Source organism: Peromyscus eremicus, chromosome 12 (assembly GCF_949786415.1).
Source record: "Peromyscus eremicus chromosome 12, PerEre_H2_v1, whole genome shotgun sequence".
Lineage (NCBI taxonomy): Eukaryota > Metazoa > Chordata > Mammalia > Rodentia > Cricetidae > Peromyscus > Peromyscus eremicus.
This window is the reverse complement of record NC_081428.1, coordinates 26,474,868-26,496,525: the sequence shown is the minus strand read 5'-3', so window position 1 is coordinate 26,496,525 and position 21,658 is coordinate 26,474,868. Positions and strand designations below refer to the sequence as shown.

The 21,658-nt window shown below is 37.3% G+C and overlaps 1 protein-coding gene across 1 annotated transcript in view; it reads left to right on the top strand.

Annotated features, from left to right (window-relative positions):
• Gbe1 (1,4-alpha-glucan branching enzyme 1) overlaps positions 1 to 21,658 on the top strand; it is a 245,133-nt gene that overhangs the window by 204,334 nt on the left and 19,141 nt on the right. The window contains exons 13-14 of the mRNA XM_059277170.1: positions 11,690 to 11,874; positions 13,467 to 13,599. Of these exons, the coding sequence (XP_059133153.1) occupies positions 11,690 to 11,874; positions 13,467 to 13,599 (318 nt within the window). The remainder of the gene's footprint in view (positions 1 to 11,689; positions 11,875 to 13,466; positions 13,600 to 21,658) is intronic.

Here is a 21,658-nt window from a genome sequence, read left to right as displayed (position 1 = left end):
GCCTGACAGACTGAATTCCATTCAAAGAAGCCACAGTGGACAGAGAGAACCAACTACCGAAAGTTGTCCTCTGACCTGCGCAGGAGTGCAGTGGGACTCTCATCCCTGCATCCACATATACAGGGGCAGTGATAATAAAACTCAATTTAAAAAATTGCAAGTGTGATGTTTAAACTTCATGAACAGATTTAAAATCACTGTCATTCATAGGAGCTGATTAACCTTTTTTTTTTGTGACCATGTTGAAATAAAAAGCTGACAAAATGAAGTTTAAGAACTTAAGAATACAGTTTTTTCTCAAAATATGTTCATAGTTTGTACGCACATTTTTAAAAAGAAGTTTTATGAGTCATGGGTTAAAATTTCATAATGTATTTAAAAGACACACAGGTGATTTACTGGGAAATCACCACACTATTACTTTTATAGGCTTTCCTCCCACTGGCTGATTCAGCCTTAATGACAGTTTCTCCAGTCAACAAAGCATCAGATACCTTGGTTTCTTCCAATATATTATCTATAGCTTAATAAAAATATCACTACCCTTCTATCATTTAAGAGACATGTTACTGTAATTAACTTCGATTTTGAAAGTTAAAAACAAGTTTCCAGTGACTACCATTCCACTTCCAACTGAATTATTTGATTCTGTTTGCTTTCTTCTTTTCCCCTTGTCAGTACCAGCTACAGCTGGCTAAATGAGACCCATGGTTGCCTGAGGAAAGGTAACATCAAAGGGCAGACACTGAAGATAAAGACTTTAAATTCCAATTTAGAAGGATGATTATGACTATTGCATAGAAAAATAAATTTTGTGTTGTGCAACCCTGGACATGATGTTCTTTTCTTAAGTTCTGCCACCAAATGTTTTATAGCATGTAGCGTTTTATTTCACTTTGATGGCAAGTGATGCTGAAGCTGTTTTTGTTTTAAATGCACAGTTTCATGAAACAAAAAATGTATTCGCTCAGTGTAGTTAAAGCGTGGAGCATGAACAGTAAACTAGAACTGATTCTTTTCACTCTGTTTGATGTTCATTTGTTTTAATTATTATGAAAATTATAAAGAATAACTAGGAAATTAATCTTAGAAACTATCTAAGATACTAAAATCTTACTTGAAAATGCACACCACTCCACTCTCTAGAGCTTGTTAATATTGTATCTGTTTCCCCTCCACTTTGTTCACATTTATCATGTAGTTAAAGGGCTGATGCCACATTCCTGCATTCTATTCACCTCTCGAACATTTAAAGGGCTCCTTCTGTTTTCCTACAAGTGAGACAGTCTGCTGCCTAAGGTTATACTTCATGCAGGTCTCTGCACCACGTCCATGAAGCCCGCTGGCCTAGCTCACTGTGTCTTCCACCACTTTGTTTATTAACCATGGCTTCCTGGTCTCCTTCACCTCGTTTTGTTGCTTCCCTTATATTTTACCTGTTTTATCAGAATCCTTGGCCTCTTTTGTTGCTTCTTTACTTTACCATTTTTACAAAGTCCACTTCTTTTATATTTTGATCATTTCTATAAAAGAGTTTCCAGATCGCTATTTCAAAATCTAACCTTTAGTTCTAAATGGTCAATATAAACTTCCTACCTGAGATTTTTACTTGGCTATTTTAGTGGCTACAACGTTATTGGTTCCAAAGATGAGATCTTTTCCTTTAAAATCTTCCTGCTCCCTTATGATCATTAGTATCATTGTTGTATTACAATATCCAGCCACCAAAGTTGAAATGGCCTACCACTAATTTGGACTTCTGTTGTCCACTCTAACCTCTTCATTTTAAGAGAGTAAGACATACTCTCTTAAAATGAGACAGGAACTCATTCTGCAGCTAAGTCTGGCATTGGCCTTTAACCTCTCTTTATAGCCCAAGATGGCCACCAACTCTCCATCCCCTTTCCTCTTTCTCTGGATCCTGGCATTATGCAGGCTCCCTATTTTCCTAGCTGTATCAGCTCTGACACATTGACTTTCATTCATCATTGGAAAGGAGTGAGTCATAATGGTCTCTGTATTAATAGGCACTTGTAGGAATTACAGGATTCAGTGAATCATGAGTTTGGTATGACTCTTGTGCTTTAAATGTCTTCAATCCATTGCAGGGCCTATGTCACTAACACAAAGTTGCATGGCCTGAAGTTATGGATTAGAGTTTTACTGAGTCTGAAAATTCTTATCATTCATATCCATGTCTAATTTCTCAAACTTTATGATAGTTGATTTTTCCTTTTTCCAATTTGTAGACCTTTTTCTTTAACTTGAGACTACACTAATTTAATGTTAGAAATGCATTAAACAAAATAAAACTGTACAGTAGAATTGGCAGTGAAATAAGTTGATTTTTGGTGTCTTATTGCTTTTCTATTGATGTCGTAAGACACTGTATCCAAAGCAAATTGCAGAAGGAAGGGTTTATTTGGGACTTGTGGTTCCAGAAAGTTAGGATCCTTCATGGGTATGTAGAACTAGCCTGAAGCAGGAACAGAAGCTGAGAGCTCACATCTTGAACAGTAAGCAGGAAATAGAGAGGGAACTAGGAATAGCATGAATCTTTGGAAGCCTCAAAACCTCCCCTCTGTGACACTTCCTCCAGCAGTGCTATACCACCTAGTCCTGCCCAAGCGGCTACCAACTAGAGACCAAGTTTTCAAGCACCCGAGATTATGGGTACATCTCAGTCAAACATACCACACTTAGTGTTCTGACCCTGCACTCCAGCTATTCACATAAGGATTCTATTTTAATGGATCTCAGAAGTGATATTAATGTAAGTATGTATGTATTACTTAATGATCGTCTAGAATGTGCCAAATTATGAATATTTAGATATTCATGAGTCTTGACATCTGTCACTTGGAATGTTAAAAATTCCTTTTTACCCCCAAGTAGCTGACACATTTAATGATCCTTTGTAAAGTTTTGAGAAGTTTGGAAGAAACTTTGATATAATGTTCACTTTTTTTTTTTTTTTTACAAATACATTCATATTTCAGTCTCTGAAGAACTCAGTTAGCTACTGTAATGTGCTACAATTCTGGAGGCTTATTTTTTCTTTTTAATTCAATTAATTAGTCTCTTGGATATTTCCTTACTCTTTATGCATGCTATTACATTTATTTCTGAACATATTTCTTCGTGTTGTTTAAAATTTAATATACATTTTACATAAAATAAATGTTAGTTAAATTTAATATCAAGTTTGATCTATGATTTTATCATTCTTCGTTTCAAGTTTCCCATTTCATAAGCAGAAGAATGAAAGTGTATTTAGATGTGGATCATAGCAGTTACCTGGTCAGTTCAATTACATGAACTCACATGAATGTAATTCACATTAAAGGCTACCGATCACAAAGCTGAAATGCAGCCCTGCCTACATAATCAGGCTTAAGTTTCAAGAGATTTGTGTACACAAGAGAGAAAGAAGAGGGACAGAGTTCTCTTTGGAAGATCTCAATTCCACATACCCATCATTAGACAAAACTTAGATGATAGGCCAAAATGCAGGCTAGGAAAAATCTCTTTGTAGAGGAAGTAATTTTTTTTTTTCCAATTAGAAAGGGGAAATTAAGTTACTCTATCTGAACACCTGTATCTCAGTTGCAGGATACAATATCTAACCTGGGTGTTAAAGAGTGAATAAAATTGCAGGCAGTATAATGAGCAATTGCCAGTCAAAGAAGTGGCAGGAGACACAGAAGCCAGATTCTTGGGGCATGATTAGGTACCTGTCCTCTTGTTTAATGGGTACTGGTCCTATGTACTAGGAGTTAAAGAACAAATGAGAGGAAAGAAATGTCAGTCATTCGAGTAGACATCATTAGTACAACCTAAGGATCTGGCTAACTACTGGCAAAGCTAAACCCAACACCAACCAAGGTACCAGTTTTAGCAGTTGATGTTTGGTTTTAGAGTGTCGCACTTTATGGAAGTTCATCGTAGAAGATTTTATGGTTTATACAAATGGAGAAAAGTGGTATTTGTTTCTGTTCATGCTGCGTTTACCTCTCAGGAAGATTTATGTGTGATGCTCTCCATGCAATTACCTTGAAAATATTGTTTGTTTATGTGATTTTCAGTCTCACATTCTAATAGCCTTCAGACCTGGTTAATACACCAGTTCATAAAATCGTATTTTGTTAAAAATCTCAAAAGAGTTTTGTAGGGAGCAATATCTGAAGTAAGGATCTGTCATTAGGAGAAGAAGAGTCATATTGCTCACGGTTGTCCTGTTGTTTGGAACTTTCTTCTTATTTCTTTTGGCACTGTTAACCCAAAAGGAAGCAAGAGCTGATACACAAACAGGGCTAAAACTAGCTGCTGTCTGGACCATGGGACCTTGGAAATGTCAATGAAAGCAGTGATGCCAGTCAATTGATTATATTAGGATCAGGTACTTATATTACATATTATAATATACATACATTATGTTATGTTATCTGGTACTTATATTAGGATCAGGTCTGTAATAGAAATACTGACTACAAATGAAAGGCCATGGGAGAGGGAAGCCTAGCCAAGCTTCAGCGGGAAGAATCCTGAGATTCTTAGAGAAGCACTTGTCTACCTTGAAATGATACCAGGATTCAACTAAACAGGTGTTTTTTAAAGTAATATTATCTTTCCAGCCTTCCCCACCCATTCTGTTTTCATAGCTACCTTTTTGTATGGCAAAGCCTAGCATTACAAGATTAGTTGGCTAGGGGGTTGTTAATCTCTGATTACTGTCTATGCTGATGTGATCCCAGAGATGTGATGGTGATTTGGTGGTAGGATATCATCTTTATAGGCACAATATGACTCCACTATTCATCCTTTGACCCTAACCCTGAAGTGGTAATAGCCACAGAGCACACATGCTTCTCTTCTCTGAGTGTGTGCGTGAGAATATGTGCTACCTTTTTGTCAGTCAATTTTGTCTGTGTTTTATGATTCCCCTTTGCCTGCCACTCCATTTCTTCAAAGAATAGGTGGAGTCTCTTAGTAGATGTCCTAGTCAGTTGACAGGTACTCAAACTTCCTTCTTCCAGGAGGCCATGAGGGAAGCTTGCCTCTGGCGCTTTTCACTTACGTGCAAACATTCTGAATTCAGGAAGGTTCATAGTGACCTCTTACTTCCATCCTTTCTATCCCCATCCCCCCCCCCCCAGCTTATTGTCTCCAGGCAGTCTTGTACCATGCAATACAAAATATGGCTTCCAATCTTCATGTTAAAGAGTGTGATTTTTAAAGCACTCGTTTGCATAACAATATCCAGTTCATCTACATTTGTTGTGTTGGTTGTTTAGTCTTTGGTTTTTATTATATTTCTATTTAATTCAAGTTTTTTTTTTTTTAATGTCCCTAACACATCATGGAGATCAGAGTTTAAATAGCTGCTAGAACATCTGAAAGCCTGTGTTTTTTAGATTCACCATTGTAAAGTGGAGCACTGGTCACTGAGACACAGGACAGGCTGTAGCGATTTGCCCACTGTCCTCTTCCTGAGACTGCAGATATGCTTTTGTGTATGCACACTCCTTTTGTTGCTTCTTGGTATTTTTCTTATTTTTTTTCTATAACATCCAAATTTGCAATAATAAAGAAACTGTGTTAGACCTTTTCTTTATATGAGTCCCTTTGCCTCAAACCGAGTCCTCTAAAAGGACAATGGACAAAAGCAGTTGAAATCATCTGCTAAAGGAAGCAGACATGATGCACTTAAAAGAAGTCTATCATAAACTTAGTAAATCATTGAATGTACATTCTGTACTTGGTATTCCATTAGATAGTAAAGATAATCGATCTCAATATAGACGGTCTGCCCCCAGTCTGATAGGAAAAAGTCAAAATGTGGCATTGTAATATTTCAATAATTGTTTAGTAAAAGAAAACAAACAAACCAAAAGGCAAATGTCTGTGTAAGCCAAAGGGAAGCACTGAAGCCTTGTGCGGGTGATAAAGACATGCTGGACCCCAGATATAGCTCAATGAAAGGGCACTTGTGCCTATGCTTATGTGTACAGAGTGCTAGGTGCCCTCCCCAGCACTACCAAACCAAGGCAAATAGAAGTGTTTTGGAGACTAACCAGCTGTAACGTAGCATATTAACAGCAACAATAGTATAACATGCAGAATACAGAGGAAGCACAGGTCAGTAATAAATATGCTTTATTAAAAATATGCTTTATTTACAGCTCTTGTCCCCTATCTTTCCTAACACTTGTACATTTATAGAAACTTTATATTCATATTGTTTGAAACAAGTACTGGGGCTGGATACAATGGGTAGAACACAGACATCAAATTTGAATGCGAGCCTAGATGCGTTATGCTTGAATGGCTTTAGAAAGTCACATTAATTACTTTTCTGAAGTATTTGAAAATGGGAATGATTTCTGTATTGTTAGATTTCAAGTAATGGCTATTGTAGCACATATGTATGTAGGAGACACTCAGGAAATTACAACTGCTTTTAATATTTTAATGTTATTAAAATATTATATTTATAATATTTTGAATATTTTAAAATGTCATACAGTTCATGTATTAGAATTGTTTTCCATTTGGTAAATAAAAGCATTAGAAATTATATAATTACTCTTAACAATTAATATTTCTATAGTTTAGCATTTCAAAAACTACTTGTTTGTAAGCATGTCTATGTTCATTCTTCTGCATGTATTCATAATACAAATTGATCTCATTTTGTACCTATGAGCACTGATGGTAAAGAGTTTTTTCTGTTTGTTAGTTCATTTTGTTTTGACAACCTTCAGACCCATGTACTTTGTCTGCTGGCATGCGCCTCACTCATGGATTTGACCAAATCCAAATTAGTTTGAATTAAAAATGGTCTACCAAATGGCCACAGGTCATTTGCCAATCCCTTCCATACTTCTTATGTATAATTGATCAGGGGAACATGGCAAGAGCTGGGGCAGAGAGACAGAATGGAACTGCCTTGCTACCATATACCCAGCATTCGATAGTGTATTAATCTCTTTTTATTATAATAATTTAGAGTAGAGAGCATGTAAACATGAATATATGGCTGCCATCAGGAATGACCTTCTCTGTCAGGAACTTATTTAAATTCTCCCTGTCAGAATATCTTAGAATAAAGAAATAGAAGACTTAGCTCAGGTATTTTTCTTGAATCACTCGTCAGTAATTCAGATATAACCTCCGATATATCAGTGTCCTTTCCATTCATCAGTGTCTTCTGATGGTACTAAATTATTCTCATACATGAGATTTTGCTCCCCTTGCATGCCCACGGTAGTACCTGGACAGCTGACATCCTTTCCTGTGGGATGTACTCCTTCCCTGAGTTCAGCCTTCCATTTCCCATGTGCACTGGCTTTCCTTCTGACCCTCTGGCCTTCAAATTCCTATTCTAGGTCTTTGTCTTCTCTACAAGAAATCAAGGTTCTCAATTTCTGGCTTATGATACCCTCTTCTGCCACTGATACATGTATCCTTTCAAGCACAATTAAAACACACCCCAGATGTCAGTTATCTTTTGTTTCTCCAGGCCATTCCTGGGCCTAGTACACAGAGATATGGCTGACTTGTAGCAAAGGTAATTTCCTACAATTCTGAGATTACCTCTGAAGACTGGCTGCCTTTCTCTTCTTGTATAAGATGTAACATTAGAATAGTCTTCCTTTACCTCCCAATATGGCCGGCCTAGAGTCTTTACATCTCATCCTTGTTGAAGGCGGGGAATCTAGTATTCTGCCACTCTTCACCAACTGTTTTTGTTAAAATAGCTCTCATTGATCCTTTATGTCTTTTCTCCTCCATTAGATTATATGCTCGATAAGAGAGGGGTGATACTGATACATGATACATATGCAAGCAGCGATAACAATGTAATCATCTATTAGAGTTGTGCACGTGGCCAGAATAGAGCTAAAAAGAACCATGTGATGTAGGCAGCGGACATTACCATACAGATCTGTGTCAAAGAGGGAGGTTAGTGATTGCAAGTTTATTTTTCTAGAAAGGAAACTATCAGACTCTAATTTAGAACATTATTTTATCCTGTGTTCTTCCCTTTGTTAAGAACATACTCATTACAGGCCTGAAATATAACGTAGTTTAAAACTTAAAAGCTAGTTTTTAGTACAGTTAAGTAAAGAAGTGAAAAGGGTTTTTCCCCCTCCTCTCATTAGGACTATGCATTATTTTCATATGCACATAAACTTGGGAACAAGAAAGACTTATATAACATCCACAGCACGGAGGCCAGGGTAGACTTTAATTAATTCCTAGGTAAAATTAGTATGCATTGCCGTTTAGAGAAACAAAATACACAAGCCCGCTAATCAAAATGTTCAGCTAACAGAGCTGGAGCTTTTCATTAGTTATATTGTCTTGAATTTCATCACTCTACCAGCTGGCTTCTTGTCAATTTATAGCTTGGACCTTTACATCAAACAGAAAAAAAAAATTAATTACAGGGAAAGGAATCCCAATAGGAATTTTGCGCTTAGAGGTTTTTCACAATTAACCAGACATGAATGGGAATGTGTACAGAGAAAATGGAAAGGAAGAGAAAGAACTTTGTAGAATTTACTAGAATCATTAACTGTAGCAGCGTTAGTCAACTACTTCCTGATTTTGTTCTAAAGTTGTTTAGCCAAATATGTCAGCTTTCTGTTTTCTGAAAACACTCAAGACTGCTGTTCTGTTGAACTCTGAATCATGGCATGAACTGTGGATTTTCTTACAAGTTGTCCCAAGTGAGAGCTCAGAAATTGTTCTCTTCCCATCATTTCGAATTTGGTAACATCCTGTATGTTACACTACTGATCATAATCATACCTTAATGAGCTAAAAGATGCTTTGTTGGTGAGTGCCTGGTTACTCATAATGCATATCTGGACTCAGAAGTATTGTTCTCAAGTATCATAGTCATTGCTGGGGGTCTCACAGGAACTGTGACTTTCTTAGCCTCTTGTCTGTTGAATAAACCGGCTCGCATCTTTAAAAATGATGCTCTTCGTAATTTCTTTTTTATGTTGCTTAGAAATTCTTGTGATCCATTTTCCTAGTTCCTAAACAATAGAGTGTGTGTTTCCCAAATATATCAAAGGCTAAGTTGCCTAGCAAGTATGAAGAAAAACATTTCTACTTAAGAAACATGTATATAGGAGCACACATAGGATATGTTCCATAGGATACCAAAGAGTCATGTGAGGAGTCCAGGTTCGGAGTAACTGTCAAATTCATCAAAGAGCATGTACATACTATGTGGACATGCATGCATAGTATCTATGTGTGATCTAGAATAGCATTTTCCATTTGGTCAATTTCAAATGTTTATTCAGACTGCGTTATTCCCAGTCCACAGAGTTGTCTATACTAAAATAAATCCATCACTTTCTTGGCCATTGCAAGAATACATTTAGGTTTCCGATCATCTTTAATGTACAGCAGCCCTTAGTTATCAGCTCATTTCAGTGGTCATATTTCACTATACTGTCTTGAACAGTGCCATATTTCCTAAATAATTTGTAGACCACAGCTAAGGAGAACATTTTTTTTTCACTTTTCGTAATGATAGTATTTTTCTTCATTAGGCTTGCGAGCTGGGAGCTACTAACAGGCACTTTGCAGGTTTTGCGGTTCAGCCTGAGAATGGTTTGCTGCCATTCCAAGGTCACTTTCAGAGTCTTCACGTGATTTACTCCCATTTATTTTGCACTTGTGTTTATGGCTTTGCACCAAGAAATGAAATTTGATGTTGGGTTTGTCTACATTGAACTTAATTTGCTGCAGGTCAGCTCATTTACAACTGTGATAACAGGAAAACCCACACTGTAGAGTGTTTTTTGTCCGTAGCCACTGATACCGTTTCTTCTCCTTTTGTTGTTATTGTTGATGTTATTGTTGCGCAGCTTTCTGGTCCTTTCAATTTAAAAAGAAGCCTCACTAGGGAAAGATTTTCAGGAGACCTACGTGAATCTAATAGAGATCAATATGTAAGAATACTTAATAAGAGTTTTATCATTTCATGACATTCTATTAGAAATTTGATTTCATGTTCTCTATTAAATAAGTATGCCTATTAGTTTATATTTTAAGTAAGTGAATTTATATTTGATAACATATTAAGTAAAAGGATACAAAAATCTTAATTTGGGTTATGATACTAAATGTTTGTCCAGGTTTTTAGTTTAAATAACCCTGTGAGTCCAATTTTGGCCTCACATGTACTCCTGGATATGAAGCCATTCAATAGAGCTTGAGGCCACACCGTTAAAGAAAAATAGGTTCTCCTTCCCAAGAAGCCATTGCCTTTCCTTAGCTCCTCTGTAGGGTGAAGGCTCATGAACCTTTCTCTCTATGCTACTTTAATAGTTTGATCTTGCACAGGTTTTAAGTTTGAGTGCAGTAATTTGGTCATGTCCACAAGACAGTGACTCTCTCCAGTCCCTCCTGACCTTTGCTGTTTGAATTTCCCTGTCCCCTCTTTGGAGATGGCCCTTGAGCCTTGGTGGAAGGTGTGACATACATGTCCATTTGAGGCTGAGCACTCTACTGAATTGTAGTCTTTCTGAAGCAGGGTTCTCAATGTACCATAAGGGGGCCCCTTGTCTCAGTAAGCATCTGACAGTCACTGTAGGCTCACGGAGCCAGAAACCTGTCTCTCCCCTGGTGGACTATGTACCCATCATAAGAAATATTTTCCTTTAGAGTGAAATATTAGAATTTAGTGAACCACTTGCAGATAGTTTACTTTTTATGGAATTTTTATTTTTATGACTCTGGACCTGAGATGTTAAATGTAAACTGCACAGTCTCTCAGCAAAGTTTACTATGTAAAGCAATTCCATAGTAGATCGTTTTGAATTGCGTTTGGCTTCTGCTTATCATCATAGCAAGAAATAATATTTAAATAAATTCCCATCCAAGTGTCTCAATTGTACGCACTGACACATGAACCAAATTATAGATGCATGTCTAAAATAACCAAGAAATCTGAGAAAGAAATGTGGACAATGAATAGTACTAGTGATAGCTTAGATGTCTATAACACAGGAAGTTCACAACATGCGTGCCTATGCTAATGTGGTAGGAAAATCTTTATATTTCAGTCAGCTGAAGCTGGACCATGGGGCTTCAGAGTCTAAATATGATTTCCTGGTTTGGGTTTTGTTGTTAGTGGTTGTTTGGTCATGGTGTGGTGTGTATGTGTGTAATGCATGAGAGTGTATGCCCGTATGTGCCTATGTGTATGCAAATGAAGGCAGGAGGAGAGAATCAAATGTCTTCCTCTATTGTCCTCTACCTTACTGCCTTGAGTCATGGTCTGTCACTCAACCAATAGCACTCTGATTTGGCTACACTGGCTGGCCAGTGTGCTTCAGTTATCTGCCTGTTTTTACCCAGTGATGCCCGGGTTGTAAAGCATGCAGTCATGCCTGACTTCTTGTGTGGGTAATAGAGGCTTGAACTCACATACTCCTGATTGCACAGAAGCATTCTTCCTCCTTGAGCCATCTCCCTAGGCCTGGTGCTTTCTGTTTGTGAAGTGGACCCCTACATTGTTCACGAGGTGAAGTTATAGGGAATTAGACTATTTAAATCACTTTGAAAATATGTAATTATGGAGTTCTCTTAGTAAGAAATGCTACTATTTCTACCTACCTGATTTTTACAGTTGAGAAACTTTTTGTTTGTTTTAATACAGGTAATGAATTTGGGCATCCTGAGTGGTTAGACTTCCCAAGGAAAGGGAATAATGAGAGTTACCATTATGCCAGAAGGCAGTTTAATTTAACTGATGATGACCTTCTTCGCTATAAGTTCCTAAATAACTTTGACAGAGATATGAATAGATTGGAAGAAAGATGTGGTTGGCTTTCAGCTCCTCAGGTAAGCCCTTTGCTCTAAATGTGATGTTTTAGTCACCAGTGAGTGCTGGGCATGCTTAGAATGGCAATCGGTTTAAATCTGCATGCAGACCTTCTGAACAGCACTTCATTATTCAGTGTGTAGTCCCTGTAATGTACTGTAGGTTGTCAAAACATGTCACAGGAATCTCTCCAATAGATAATGAAAATGGTAAGCATACTGCCCTGCTTAGCTTCCTGGTTAGTTGGTTGTTATTGTTTAAATTTAACAATTTTCATTTCAATTGGTTAAAAATAAATGGCAGACACTCCGCATGAAACCCATTTTGGAAATGGCTGTGGCAACATCTTAATTGTTTTGACTGGCTTTTCTTTGTGTAAATAATTATGCTGTCATAAAAAAAATGACTACGACAACACCTAGATTTTTTTATTCCTGTTTTCCCTTCTTTACTGGTCTCCAACTTGTCATTTCAATAAATGCCATTATACCTGCATGCTGTGTATGTATTTTGTATTTTGCATGAGTCTGAACTCTCCTCTAGAATTAAAGTCTCAGTTTTCAGTAAGTTTGAGAAAATGTAATTAACAGGTGCAAATTTTGTACAGGCTTTTTTTTTTTCCCCCCTCTTGCAAAAATTAACATATAGTATGTGTTAGTTACAATCCATTTACTTTCTATTGATACTGTTTGAAATGACTGTTGATGTGTTTTTACTTTAGTGTCTATGGTTTGCTTGTTTGGTGGTTGAACAAAGGTATTTGTATATTCAGTAAGACTGGCTACATGATATGCATGCCCTAATCATGTTTATTAGAAATGCCATTTCCAGGAGAAAGAGCAAAATGATGCTCCTTTTCAGGAGGAACAAGGTTGAATACCGAAAGGCACACTGTTTACTCTGGAGCCTTAGTTCTCACTGCTAAATTACCAGGAGGGATGCTGCTGATAAACATGGCAATAAATCTACAACGTAAGAGCTGGGTGAAAGTGGAGCCGAAGGTGCTAAGGCTTTCAAAGCCAGCTGTAAACAGGAATCAGGGAGTGTGCGAGTGTCATTTATTTTTAGACCTTTTCATATTATTAAGAGATATCCGCAGAACATTGCAGCGGACTTTAGGTTGCCATTGATTCTCTGCAGAGTTATGTAAAAATAATGTATGATTTCTAGAATAACTATAAATTTGAACCTGGATATAACCTTACAGTAACTTTGAAAAATAAATTTTTATTAAGTTACCTCATTAATTTGGGTGCTAAAACAAAGTCTCAAGGAAAATGCACTGTGCTTAGCCTAATATACACAAATGCTATATACTGAAAGTGCCATGTGTTTTGTTTTGTTTTGTTTTGACTTCAGACTTGCCCACAGCATTAATCCTCTGTTTGTGCTCTCAGGGTGGAACATGGACGGTGGGGTTCTTAGGCTCTTTAAACTGCTTTTTGATGTTGTTTGGCAAAATTGTAACATGCCAAACTATAGAGACCAGGGATTTCATTTTGGAATAATAATGAACAACACATATTAAGAACAACAAACCAAGCCTCTAGGAAATAGTTTCCTTGCCGCCGCCTCTCAGAGTGATTTGAATGTAATGTGTTCCTCCTTGCAGGCCTATGTGAGTGAAAAACACGAAGACAATAAGACCATCACCTTTGAGAGAGCAGGACTCCTCTTTATCTTCAATTTCCACCCAAGCAAAAGCTATACCGACTACCGAGTTGGGACGGCATTGCCGGGGAAATATCCTTTTCTCTGCTAGTGAATGTGGCCATTTCAATTCAATATGTATTCATAGTATAAGCATATTTTAAAAAGACGAACAGGGAACTCGAACTCAGTTTCCTCCTCTGAAAAGTGGGGGACTTGAGGTGGCTGACATTGCCCATCTTATGTGTACTGAATTATTAACGAACTTTGCTTACACTCTGAAAATTCCTATCCTGGAAATTTTTGAACATGGTGTTTTGTTCTAATAAGAAATCAATCCACACTTCATTTTTGTATATAAAATCTTTCATAGTTGCCTCTGATAATCGTCTCTTCACCCCTCATCTCTGACTGTTGAGAAAGAATATATAACTCAACAATCCCCCTTTCTCTGTCTCTTTTACATTTTAGGTCATGACTCACTTTTTTTTTTTTTGTTTAATTAGAATTGGCAGGGAAGTAGGCCAGGGTTGGGGGTGCTGAAGAGAAAGAGCAAGGAGTATGTTTCCGGTGTTATCTACTTATGTGGGTTTGCTGGTTACTTGGCCTCTTTTTTAGTCCTTTCTTATGTCTTTGCTATACTGCCAGAGCCTTATTGGAGCAGAAAGGCATAAAACCAAAATATGATGCAGGTTATAAAGTAATAAATGGGAGAAAAGCAAAAGTATTCCATGGGAAAACAAGGAAAAAATGGAGAGGAAAAGAATGATAAGCCTAGTACACCTTGGAATTAGCATGAATATAGTATAGTAAAATGAGGAAAGCCATTCCAGTGGTTGGAAGTATAGACCATCTTTAGATAATGGGCAATACAAACGATTAATTAGAGAATGGTGACTATAATAAAAGTACTAAGCGAGGAAGCTGACATCCCCAACTGAGATCGTGTAATAGAGATTTTTTTTAAAACTCTATTAATTAGTTTAAGCTTTTTTTTTCCTGAGATTTTATGTTACATTGTTGAAAGTTTTTGAACTAGGAAGTCGCTTGGTAAGAGTGTATGTCCTAGAGCAAGTTTCCATGTCTGAGTCAGTAAAAGAGTATATGAGAAGAGGATTGTAATTTCAGGGGTTAATCATGGGGTATTGCAGAATACCTAAAGCATAACTAGCCTGGATGTAAGGTGATGGAGAGGGATTAACAACAGTCACGTGGAGCTCTTTCTGAAGGGAAAGGACCCCGAAAGTGTTTGTAAGGGGAAATGTAAAGTTTCCTTTTACTAATTTTTATTTTAAAAATTTTTACGTAATATATTTTGATCATATTCTTTCCCCTCCTTTAAGTCATCCCAGATCCTCCTCCCTCCCCACCTAAATTTCATATTCTCTCTCTCAAAAAATGAACAAAAAACAAAATATAGATAAAAAAACTAGTAAGACAAAAATATCCAAACAAATATATATATACAAAAAAAAAACCCATGGATTCCATTTTGTGTTGGCCGACTACTCCTGGGCATGAGGCCTGCCCTGGAGTGTGGTTGATACAGCCAGTGACATTACACTAGAGAGAACTGAATTTCCCTTTCTCAGTGGGTAACAACTGTAACTCCTAGGTTAGCATGGGACTTTGTCCCTTTCTCATTGCAGAGTGGTGGTGGTGGTCTGTTTTGAACTTGTATAGGACTTGTGTGTTCTTTCTCAGTCTCTGTGAGTTTATGTTTATCCATCCTCTTTGACTAGAGAAGACAGTATTTCCTTGGAGTCATTTGCCACCCCTGGCACTTAGAATCTTTCTGTGTCCTCGTCTGCAAAGCTCCTTGTGCTTTGAGAGGAGGGATTTGATAAAAGCATCTCATTGAGGGCTTAGTGCTCCACAGTCTCACACTCTCTGCCCGTTGTTCATTGTGTGTCTCTGTGTTAATTGCTGCCTACTGCAAGAAGCTTATTTGATGATGGTTGAGCAATGCTCTGGTCTACTGGTGTAGCAATAGCTCATTAGGAGTTATTTTATTGCTCTGTTACTTTAGCAGAATAATAGTCATAAGTATTCCCTTAGGCCTGCTGCCTCTCTAGTTCCAGGTACTGGTTTCATCTCATGGTGTAAGCTTTCAATCTAATCAAAAAGTAGTTAGTGGTTACTCTACCACATTTGTGCCACATTTGCCCCAATATGATTGCTATTGTAAGCCACAGTGTTTGTGGTTGGGTGATAGTGAGGATTACTTTTCTCTTCCAGTAGCATGCAAAATATTCTCTGCAACATCAACCCTAGTCAGTTATGGTGAAGATTCTAGTTGGGCACCAGCTCCTTTTCTCCATGTTTGGTGACATAGTAAGTGTTTCTTCAGCAGTAGGCCTTACCATCAGGTTATAGAGAGTAACCAACAGCTTTGGTGATGTTTTGTGGAACCTATGGGACCCATTTGGCCAATGATTCAACATGATGTAACACATTTCCTGCCACTGCTTTTTTACTTGGTGGCATGAGATGTCTGTTTGAATACTCAAATATATTTAAGACCTGCTGGTTTAGAGCATTTTACTGTACTGGGGATTCTTTCCTGAGACAAAGGAGCATGGAAGTGCTTCCAAAATGTGGGCACCTCATGATTACCCACCTAAAAGCAACAGCTCACCCTAACTCAGAGACTAAAATCATCATGTCAGCTTGGTTTTGCGAAGTGGTGTTCTGCCCACCCAGTCTATGCCGCCCGTCATTGATAACGAAGTGACTGCTAATAAAACTCTTTTATCCTAAGGATCTGCTTCACAAGATGAACAGGGAAGTTCTCAATTATTAAAAACACTGTCTTTCCTCCAACACCTCTTCCCAGGCTTCCCTCTTTCAGACCAAATGCCTGGAATTCCTTCCTTCTTCTGTTCCTTCCTTCCTTCCCTCTTCCCTCCTTTCCTTCCTTCCTTTCTCTTTCTTTGTTGTCCTTAAAAAAGTAAATTCTACTTCCATCCAAAGTGAAGCTGCCAAATCTGGCAGCACACATTTCCAGATGTGGGTTGGCAAGGTGAGGTCAGGTGCCTCATTTCTGTGTTTCTGTGCTGACACTCTGATGAATAGAGGTATAATGTCATTTTCTCTACCAGCAGCAGTCATGATACACGTTCTGCTCTCATTCATAGTCTCGAGCTTTTCTTTAGACTTCCTAGTGTAATACCTTGTCTCTTATTCTTTATTCAGTTAATAATTTTAACTCAAAATTCCAGATATTAGCATGAAAAAAAGTACAGTGGGCATTAGTTTTTGCCCTCTATCTACCCTTTTGTGACATATGGTAAAGGAACTCTTCAGTGGGTAGTTCTCCATTGCAGATCTGTTAAGATTTTACCATACTCCTTAGGCAAAAGAGAGATCTCTTCTTGCGAGATTTTGTTGTTCCAAACTTAATATTCTTTTATAATCCATAACATCGTGCAAGTTTCATTTGTTTTTGACCTTTCATCTTTTTTATGTATTCTTTCACCTTTAAACTGTTACAGACTGATTTTAGATATAGAGATATGCATAAATTAAGATCCTGTTATTATATTTCTGACTTTACCAAAATGTTCCATGATAATTGGCTTTTCTAGCATGGAGATAGTTGCTATCAAGACTGAATGTATTAATCAAGTAAAGAAATTCTTCAGATTCTGAATTCTGAAGACACTGAATTCAATACCAGAAAAAAATCAAGTTTCTGCAAAAGTCATTTGAATTTCTTCTATCACTCTGAAGTACAACTATGTTGTAGGCAACATGTATGAATTCTTAAGCAGTATCAATTTTTGAACCTGTGTATCTTACATATTAAATGGCAAGGCATGAACCTGACTCAGATCTTTGGAGAATTCATGGTGACTGTCTTCTCATGAAATTCTAAAGGGAGCTATTTTGGCAAGGGAGGAGAAAACTTTTAAGTTTAGCTATCTTTCACAGTAATATGAAATTTGGGAAATTGAGAGGTCAGACTTATTTGTATCAATAAGTTTTTAAATATGGTCACCAATGGTAACTCCCAAAGACTAAACATTGTTTCTTCAAAAGAGCTAGTACCTATGTCGAGGAGAATAGCAAAAACAATAGCAGGGAGCCTCTACTTACACACATGCATCATATATCATTTTAGCTGTTATTCTTCAGTGCACCAATTCCAGGATTCTTCAGTCTAGTGGATGATGGCAATGTGATGGTGCATAGCTGAGACCTTAATGCACTTGGTAACAGGCAGGCTTCACATTTCATGGTTAGAAAGCCAGAATATATTTTCCCAGTATATTATCTTTTCTTGTGATTTCACAGTGTTCATCTGTAAAAAGGAAACACAATACCCTTTGTATTTTATGTATCACTGTTTCGTTTCTTCACCAGAATATTATCAAGTGAGCACTGAATGAAAATTAAAACATGTGGGGCCCTAAGGAAAAACTGTTCTTTGTAAGACACAGTACAAACGGCAGTGCCACTTTTTAGGTAATGTGAGAAATGTTGTATTTTGTGATATATCTTCTGAAGGCCATCTGTTTTAATTTTACTTATTTCGTCTTATGTCCCTGTGCAGCCTCTAAGGAGAATTGTATTAGCCTCATGTAACAGACCAGTAGACAAGCCTGAGAGTACCAGAGGCTTTTCTCCCAGCATGTAGCTGGTAAAATCAAGCATTGTGTTTATTACAAAGTCCGTGCCCTTCTAGTAATCTTATGGTACATTTTCCCTTAGTTTTATATTTTTTACATGTGTTTTGGCATGATAGCAATGGTGAGATTGGTGATTACTATTTCTATAATGTTGAAATTGTTTTGATACAATTCTGAATAAAATGAGTTGCATTAGAAAATTGTACAAACCACTGTGGCAATCTGCACACTTTCCCAGTCTTCCTATCTCCTTTCCCACCTCCAGTCACCTGCCACATATTCTTCCCCAGGAATTCTTCCCTGTTCCCTTTGTAACCAAAGTCTACAAAAGGGAAAATTTGTTCTTTTAAAATAAAACATAGGTATTCAGGTCTTCTTCTTCTGTTGGAGTTGCTTTCTGTATTCTGGAATGGAATATGGATGCACCATGGCTCTGTATGTAAACCCCTCTACTTCATCCAAGTTTACTGCATAATAGTGCGTGCAAACATAAAACCTCAAAGGTTTTTTTGTAAGGCATATGACTCGGTCTATAAAAATGAATATCAGCCTGGAAGCATAAACAACAGAACAGTCACAGGTTTTTTAAGTCATCTGTCAGTATGCTGCTGGGGCGGAGGTGGGCATGATCGTGACAATAGCATCCCCCTTTCCAAATGGCATTTCAACTGTCACAGATCAGATGCTAAAAGGAGCCATCACAAACATGGCTCGTGAGAACTATGTGAATGCAGGCCAAAAATAGTTAAAGCTAAGGGAACAGATGAGTAAATAGTTGGATTTGACCTGAGATCTTAAAAAATATTTTTATTAAACTGCTGCAAGATGTGCCTTTTAAAATGTAAATTCAGAGTATGACATTTGCAACCAGTATGCAGGTTTTCTAATGAGCAAATAAGGTCATTTGGATGACTCACTGGAGTGTGATCGCTGAAGGCAGGGCCACGGCTGTGTTGCTTGGTTTAGAGAAGCCTTTGAAGTGTGGTTATGTAACACTGTTATACAGAATCAGGACTTTATGAAACAAATAAAAGCAAAGTAATTAATTTAGGATTAACTACATGCCACACTGTGTCAAGAGGATACTGTACATGTGAAGGATGATTTCTGGGTTAAAGAAGTAGAGTCTAGATTCACCTTTTTGGCTTTATCGGTTATTGATGTTTGGGTAGAACACAAAACACATGGACAAGGATGCGTCCTGAAATGTGTAACAGTGACTAGAAGCAGATGCACGTCTTTCCTCCCTCGTTGTGTGTCTGTGTGTCTCTTTATCATGCTTTTTTGGTGAGCAGGGGAACATAAGTAAATGGCAATTTTATATTTGTGGCAGTTCTTTTTCATCTTTAGTTTTCAGAAATGCACACACATGCATGTACATGCAGGAGTTGACTACACTCTGTTATTCAGTCTCTAGATAACAATATTAGTTTTAAACATTTTTATGGGGTCTGTTTGATTATTTTTTCATTGTTAAATACTTCTTAGCATTTAATGACAGTCAATGACTAGCAGCATTTTTTTTTCCTGGCAAGATTGGATTTGGCTTTTTTTCTTCACTTCAGGAATTTGAGATGAATCATAAAGTACAAAAAATAGTTTGATGATCAAAATATAACTACTATACCATTTTCATATTCACGTGATTATAGGCAGTAATAAATAAGAATCCCTTGACTGTGTGTGCGTAAACACAACTTTAAAATTGTTGTCCGGTGTAGTGATAAGGAATGGAGGGGTAGCTTTGCTCTGAATATTTATTGCAATGCTGTGAAATACTCAAGCATTTCTGTGTTTCCAATAATGGGTCTCTAATGCATTGAGTATCTCCTGACTTTGGAAATTCATACGTAACATTCCTGTCCTCCATTTTATACTGTTCATATATAACATTCCTGTCCTTCATTTTATACTGTTCTGGATGAAAATGAATTTAGAAATAGTATAAACTTTAAAAACAATACATGTTCACCTTATGATATATTACCAGCAATTGAAGGAGGTGCTTATCACCTACTTCTAAAAGAAAGTCTCATTGGGGAAACAAACTACTCTTAGGGATAGGTTGCATGCCCAGCAGTAAATGCCCAACAGAAAATGAACTCTGACCCTTTTGTCTCTCCACGGCCCAAGTAACTGTTAAAGCCTCCAGATGTAGTGGATAAATTTGCTTTCTGTGCTAGAGTAGTGTCTAGACTATTACACTCTGAGGGTTTATGTTCTATCTCTAACATTTATTTGTACCAAAGAAGTAGATTGATTACTTTTCAGTGTTTTCATCACCAAAGCACTTACTCATTGTCTTGGTGTAATGGGAAGTTGACGTGCACAGAAGTTCTGGGAGTAGTGTTGTGCTATTATGTTGTATTATATTATGATCCATTATATTGCATGTATTAGAAGATTTAGACTCAGCAGGTAGTCTTCCTCACTATGGCCTGAACTTTCTTTTTCCAAATTCCTCTTTCCATGTCTGACTCCCCAGTACATTAACACATTATCATTCCTTTCACTCCTTTTACGGTATTGTAACTGAACATTGTCTGTTCCTTGCAAAGTCCCTCCCTTATTCCTGTACTATTTTCCTGACTTTGCTTCTTAGCACCTGCCTTTCTATGTTTTGTAGGAATATTTTAATATTCTTTACTTCCCTCTCTCAATTTCTTTGTGAAATAACCCCTCCTACCCAAGTCAGTTCTTGTCTTTATTTCTCTTTCTTGCCATCCGTGCCCTGAAGAAATGGTACATTCCCTTAGACTCTGTGATGGCATCCTCTATTGACCAGCATGCTTTGGCCTCTGCTCTGTAACCAAGCTCTGTGCAGTTGGGTGATGATAAATGAATGTTAGGAATAAGGGGAAGCATGGACTCTGATATTTTTGACATAGAACTCCAGTATGAACTTTGCAGACCGTTCAAATCAAATAGAATTACTTTGGTGAGGAAGTCTCTGTGCTTATTTTAAAATTAGTGTCAGAAGTTGAATTTCCATAGCACTTTATAGACTTCCATTTACGTTGGCCCATCCAATCTTCACATTATGTCAGTAAGGCTGGCGAGGTCTAGTGCTCTTATCCTTAATCTACATATGAGGATCAGAAAGATTCATAACTTTCGAAAGGTCAAAGTCCTGGTAAGTGAATATATGAAATTTAATCGAGTTTCTCTATTTCAGCACAGTTTTAGATTTGGATGACAAATCATCTTTTTGTTGCCTTACAGCAATGCCGTTCCTGTACATAAAGCATATCTCACTAATTGGAATACTGTTTTTACTTGTGTTCTCTGTCCCACTTTGCAAAAGTTAGTGGCTCCTCTGACCAAATTTTGGGGGGCAGGGGGCTGTCTTATGCTACCCTAGTTTGTAACATTCAAAAAATCACAGCTCAACATGAATGGGAAATGTTTATAGCTTTATTAAATCCTAACTGATAAAGTTATATAGATGTAAATATACAATATGTTATCTTGGTACACAGATATATTGTAAATGCTTACTTCAGTCACCCTATATAGTCTCCAC